Source organism: Corvus moneduloides, chromosome 7 (genome assembly GCF_009650955.1).
Source record: "Corvus moneduloides isolate bCorMon1 chromosome 7, bCorMon1.pri, whole genome shotgun sequence".
Classification (NCBI taxonomy): Eukaryota; Metazoa; Chordata; class Aves; order Passeriformes; family Corvidae; genus Corvus; species Corvus moneduloides.
The window spans coordinates 18,869,760-18,875,781 of NC_045482.1; the positions used below are offsets into that span (position 1 = coordinate 18,869,760).

A 6,022-nucleotide genomic window follows, 5' to 3' on the forward strand; every position below is an offset into this window, starting at 1 on the left:
CTGGGTCTTTTCTAACTACCTATACATGTAACATTCACAATTCCCAAAGCAGGGACAAAAAAGCAGAATTAAAATTATTAGCTCAACATGAGAACATGAAAACAGATAAACACAGGCCAGCCTAATGCCATTATTTTTTTAAACTCCTAATAATACTATGACTGATTCAGAGAAGTGTGTTTTGAAACATCCATGGTAGTCGTCTCTCACCTAAAACAAGCCTTTCTCCTTCCTTCCTGCTGCCTGATGTCATTTCTCCCTTAATCATGCCTTTATTTATACAAGGTGGTGTTTCAAACAACTACCTCACAAGAAAAGTTCAAGTAAATTAGAAATAACAAAATCAAATCTACAAGATCAGCCATGTGAATATATGCAATAGTAACTCCCCAGTGGTCATTCCAGTAAGTCTGTGCCTCCACAAAGGCAAAACAAACTGCAGCAACAAAGCCATAAGACTGGAGCAGCTATCATTTGACAATTCATTTAAATTTGTGAGCCCTGCATCAACTTATAAGGAACAACTTGCACGAGAAAGACTATTCATATAAGCTGAAGCAAACAAAATCATGCTCTTTACTTTTTGTACAGATCACCATGTACATACTATATAGCACTATTTAATTTCATTAAAAAATAAAAATTGCCACATAGCAAGACAAATTCCTGAGTAAGTCCGTCCTTTATTAAATCCTCAGTACGAGATGAAATGTCCTTTCTCCTTGTTATTTTTTAAACTATCGCACATGCTTTAAAACGTGACTAATGAAGGGTAGCTGATTGTCCCGCTGTTTGTTGACAGCCACCAAACGCTGCCTGCCCCTCCCCCGTGCCAGTCAGCGGCTGTTTCGGACTGCCAGCCCTCGTCCAGCGATGGACAGAAATAGTCCTACAAAGATGTCACTTGGGACAGCTGTACGTTCACACTACGGGTTGCAGAAACCGGTTTTCTGTCGCACTAAGCACCAGCTATATTTGGGAGAGTCAGTAGCACGAAAGCCACTGCTGCGGGCACCGAGCTCTCTCCGTGACCGCCGCTGGGCCGGCCCCCCCCCGGGCACCGCTGGCCAGAAGGTCTGGGGCACCAGGTTGCGGCGTTATCACGCCGGGTGCTGGGCACGTCGGTTCCCGCGGAGGCCGTGCCCCCCATCTCCCGCAGCCCAGTTCCCGGGGCCACCTGCCGCTGGCAGACGACCAGGACCAGCTCCGCTCACCTGCGCTCACCGCAACGCCGCCAGCCCGCAGGCACAGACGGACAGGCTCCAGCCGCGGTCCGCTTCAAAGCGGCCGAGGCCGGGGCGAGGCCGGCCCGGGGCGGGGGCGGGATGCCCCGCACCGGCGCCGGGAGGGAGCGGCCCCTGCCGGGCGGAGCGGGGCGCGACGAGCGCGAGGAGGGGTCCTGAGGGGGCACGCGCGGGCTCGTGAGGCAGGGTGGGCTGAGGGCGCGCGGGGATAGCCCGGTACACCACACCCCCTCGGCCCTTGCAAACAACACGACCGCGGCCGGCCACTTTTTTTTTTTTACCTTTTTACCAGCTTTTTTTCCCATTTGCAGCCACCCTCGCACCAGTGCCGCCTCCCTCCCTGCCCGCGCTGAACACACGTGAGACTCCCGCAGGGACGCGGCCGCACCGCGCGTGGCAGCCCTCGGCAGCGCGGGGGCCTTCTCCCTGCGAAAGGAACGCGCTCCCTGGCAGGCAGCCCGGCTCCGCGGCGGGACAGTCGAGCGAGGGAAATAATATAAGAATAAAAATCAGTTCCGAAGCGCTTCCCAGCGCCCCTGAGACACCATTCCGACTGCTGCCCAGCGGCGCTGCGCCCGGCAGAGGGCGGCCAAGAGCAGCGCCGCCGCGCCCGACCGACAACCGGCCCCGACGGCCCTGGTGCAGCCGCCAGCGGGCCCGGACAGGGCAGGGAGACGGGCCGCGGCTCGTGGGTGCCCGGCACCTCCGGCCCCGCCGTTGTGCCTGGGCCTCACTAGGCGCCATTAGCGGCTACCGCGTGGACGGACATCCCGTGGGCGCCGTCAGCAACTGCTGTACAAAACACCCGTGCGTGCTAGGCGGAGTGTCGCCCCTCCGCGTGTAACGTTACGGAGATTTCACCGAAAAGCGCTGCCACTCTGGCACAGAGAGAAGGCTGCTGATCTCCCGCGATGCGCACGCTCTGCCGGGGCCAGAATAGCTCAGAGGGACCCCCAAACGCGGCTCCCCAGCCCCGCCTGCCGCCAGGCGCGCCTGCGCGGGGATGCCGCTCTTGGGGGGACCGATGCGCGAGCCTTTCCCTGGGGTTGCCGGCCAGACGGGGGCACACACCGGAGACACGGCACGGCAGAAGCGGCCGGGCTGAGCCGCGGCCCCGAGCCCTCGCCGGTGGGGATAGGAGCGCCCCGTCCAACCAAAGGGGAGGCAGCCTGAGCCGTAGGACGTGGAAGGTCCCCGTCCCTGGCGACCCCGCGGCCGCTCATCCCCACGCCCGGCGCCGCTCCCGTCCCGCACTCCGCGAGCCCGCAGGGAGCCGGCGCGGGCGGGCTTCCCATTGGCTGTTGCTAGGTGACGTCCGCCGCGCCACGTGACCGGTGTTAAATGCCGTCGCGGCGGGCGCGCGGCGCGCAGAGTCCGTCCCGCTGGCGGCGGCGGGAGCGCGGCTGCACCGCCCCGGCGGAGCGCGGCGGGCATGGTGGCGCGGCTCTGACCGGCTGTCCCCGGGGGGGACGGCCGCGGGGCGGCGGCCCGTGCCCCGGCGGGTTGGGGCGCGTGATGACGGGGGTGCTGGAGAGTCTGATGCCGGACATGCATACCAGCCAGATCTCCGCTGGCAGCTACCACCAGCACAGCGGCCTGCACAAGCCGCAGGAGTCCCCCACGCTGCCCGTCTCCACGGCCACCGACAGCAGCTACTACACCAACCAGCAGCACGGGGCAGCGGGCGGGCCGCCCTACGGCCCCGTGAGCTCCTACCCCTACGCGGGCGGCGGCACCGCCCCCTACTCTGCCAAGGCCGCCTACGACGTGGGTTACGGTGGTGCCTACGGTTCCTACGGGCCCTACGGCAGCAGGGCCTCTCCAGCCAACAACGACTCTGGTATGTCTGAGCCCCGCGTGGGGGACAGCTCGGTGAGCCTGGCGAGGAGGCGATCGGGGCTCTGGACACGGGGTGGGCCGGGAGAGCGCTCGTTCCCGGTGGGTGCCCCCGACGGGGCGGCCGGTGATGCCGAACTGCGAGCAGGCCCCAGGGTGGCGGGGGCGCTTCGCCTCACTGGGGTTGCTGTTTCTGCCGCAGCAGAGAAGGAAGACTGCGAGCCGGAGATCAGGATCGTGAACGGGAAGCCGAAGAAAGTGCGGAAGCCCCGGACCATCTACTCTAGCTTCCAGCTGGCGGCTCTGCAGCGGCGGTTCCAGAAAACCCAGTACCTCGCCTTGCCCGAGAGAGCGGAGCTGGCGGCCTCCCTCGGCCTCACCCAGACGCAGGTAAGGCTCTCCCGCCGGGGGGCCCCGGGCACGTCCCGCCCCGCCGGGGCCTGTCGCCCTCCGCGGAGGTGGGTGCGAGCGTGGGAGGAAGGTCGGCCCTTGGCGCCTCGACGGCCCCGGGGTGGGAGTGCAGGCGAAGCGGCAGCGCCGCTGAGGCAGCGCCGGGAGTGCTCGGGGCTGCGAAAGCTGCGCGTCCCTGCCCCGCCGCGGGCGGCCTGGGCGCCGGGATGGCGCCGCAAAGGCAGCGGCCGCCTGACGCCCCTTTCCCCGCAGGTAAAGATCTGGTTTCAGAATCGCCGCTCCAAGTTCAAGAAGATGTGGAAAAGCGGAGAGATTCCAGCGGAGCCGCCTCCCCGCCGCAGTTCTTCGCCACCGTCTCCCTCCTCGTCCCCCGCCTGGGAGTTCGCTCCGCACCCACGTACCGCGGGCGGCGCCGGCACCGCCAGCCCAAGCCCCGCCGCCGCCTTCCTCGGTAGCTACTCGTGGTACCCGCCAGCTCCCGGCGGCCCGGCGCACCTGTCGGCGGCCGCTCCCCTCCCGCAGCCGGCGCAGCCCCCGCATCACCACGGCAGCGGCAGCATCTTCTAGGCGCTGTAGAGACTTGAGCCCGCGGGCCGCACCCGGCAGCCGCGGGGCACCGATGTGCAGCACTGGTGTTTTGATGAAGCCTGACTCCGGCCCCGACCATCCCGGCAGAGAGGAACCGCTCCGCGCCCCATCCCACCCCGTTGCCGTCGGCGGCGGGGACCGTGTCTATTCGGCCCCGTGGGGTCCTCCCTCCCGCCGTGAAAATAACCACGCTGCGGAACACGTACTCACCTCCCTCCTCTTACCTCCGTCCATCTTCCTCCTATTCCCCGTCATTTTCATCAAACCACCGGTGCAGAACTCTGGTTAACTTTACTTTTTATTTTTTTAAAGTTGATAGGTGCCTTTGCGGATAACCTCACTTTGATGTTGGGGATTAAAAAATAAAACGATTTAAAAAAAAGATAAATAATTTTTATATGTAGATTTAAAACAGAAGCCTCCCATGTTTAAGGTATCCTTTTTAGCCGTGAACGAAACCGTCCGGCGGGGACGGGGACCGGTCGCAGGCGGCGGTGCCGGTGCGGCTCCCGCCCGTGCGCTGCCTCCGGGCTGGTTTCGTGCCCCGACGGGGCTTCCCCGGGTCGGGCGCCAGCCGCGGCGAGCCCTCCTCTCCGCCCCCCTCTGCTCTCCCCCCGCCGGCAACCTAGCCGCTGACATGCCCCTGCTCTCTTTGATGTCTAGAGTCGTGGAAAAAAAAAACAAACGGTATTTTTGGTTATTTATTATGGAAAACTTATACACTCATTAATGTTTCTTTTACAATAAGCAGAGATTATTTAAATAAATTATTGTTTTCATGGTGCCCACTCTGAGTTTTTTTGGGGATGGGGGAAGTCGAGAGTGTCGATTGGGACCCGTGCGTTCGCTGGGTGGGAGAGCTGTGTCCTCTCCACCCCCTCCCCCTTGTAACTGTTGCCGCAAGCCTGCCACTTCCCCCCTCCTTCCCCTCTTTCCCGTCTACAGTAAAATCTCGCCCCTGACAGTCTTCTCGGCGAGGCCATGAATCACTCAGCGCTGCCTGCAGCAGCCCAGAGCAGCCCGCCCTTCCCCCTCTCCCGCCTGCTGGCGCCAGCGACATTTCACCCGGGGCAGACTCCTGCCGTCTCACAGCTTCCCATGGCGGTCCGGAGGGGTTTGGGGCAGGGCCGTGCCCGGGGTTCCTAGTAGTCCTGGAGCTGGTCCTCGGGCACAGCCCTGACCCAGAGACATTTCGCCTTGCCCCTCTGGCAATGGCACCCAGGCGGGTAAGCTGCCTGGTGGCTGCCCCAAGCCCCTCTGTGGTGCTTCGAGGCTGGAGGCACCGACTCTTCGAGATGTGCCCCTTGAGGACTGGACCCCTAAGGATATTCCTCTCTGGGATGCAGCCCTTCAGCTTCATCCTGCCTAGCTGAACTCCTCTGGGATATACATCGTAAGGGCAGGATCCCTCCAGATTGAACCCCTTTCCAGGCAGCACCCCCTCCGAGTTGCAGGTTCATGGGATGTATCCCTCGAGGGCTGGACCCCTCCAGGATGTGACCTTCTGGAACGCTCTCTGCATCCCTCTGAGCTGAACCCTCACTTTGGTGACCTTTGCTGCACCCTTCAGGGCCGCCCCGCTCGGGATGCCACCTCCCGGCTGTGCCCTTCCAAGCTGTAACCCTGAGGGGCATACCCCTGCGGGCTGCATCCCTGGAGGTCCTGTTGCTGGAAGAAGCAAAAGGGAGTAAAAGAAGGGGTCTCTGGCCTTTGTCACCCCGAGGACCCCGCCACTCTTGGAGAGGGCAGAGGGAGAGAGAGCCGTGCGGAAGATCTCGTTGCAGACAAGATGATGAAGGCCCAGGCCAGCTTGCCCGGGGTAGGGAACGAGCAGCGTGGCCGAGACTCTTCCGACAGGCCTTGGCATGAGGAGCCCGGGCGGGGCCGGGGAAGGCGGAGGGGGCCGGCCCCAGAAGGAGACACGTCGGGAGGAGGGGGGGCAA

At 62.8% G+C, this 6,022-nt stretch overlaps 1 protein-coding gene across 2 annotated transcripts; it reads left to right on the forward strand.

Moving 5' to 3' along the window:
• Nucleotides 1-2,664: 2,664 nt before the first annotated feature.
• DLX2 (distal-less homeobox 2) lies at nucleotides 2,665-4,863 on the forward strand. 2 transcript variants are annotated; one of them, XM_032115246.1, is made up of 3 exons: nucleotides 2,665-3,084; nucleotides 3,286-3,470; nucleotides 3,744-4,863. In XM_032115246.1, exons 1-3 carry the CDS (start codon nucleotides 2,760-2,762, stop codon nucleotides 4,056-4,058), a joined length of 825 nt encoding a protein of 274 aa, XP_031971137.1. In that variant the 5' UTR covers nucleotides 2,665-2,759; the 3' UTR covers nucleotides 4,059-4,863. The 2 variants fall into 2 exon arrangements, with proteins under 2 accessions (XP_031971137.1, XP_031971136.1); XM_032115245.1 differs by having other exon boundaries at nucleotides 2,666-3,084; nucleotides 3,283-3,470.
• Nucleotides 4,864-6,022: the final 1,159 nt, after the last annotated feature.

Excerpts from the sequence above, each read along its gene's own strand:
- DLX2 (XM_032115245.1), top strand. The coding sequence starts at position 2,760 with ATGACGGGGGTGCTGGAGAGTCTGATGCCGGACATGCATACCAGCCAG. Across the intron at positions 3,085-3,282 it reads TCCAGCCAACAACGACTCTG|CAGAGAAGGAAGACTGCGAG; the intron begins GTATGTCTGAGC and ends TTTCTGCCGCAG. Across the intron at positions 3,471-3,743 it reads TCGGCCTCACCCAGACGCAG|GTAAAGATCTGGTTTCAGAA; the intron begins GTAAGGCTCTCC and ends CTTTCCCCGCAG.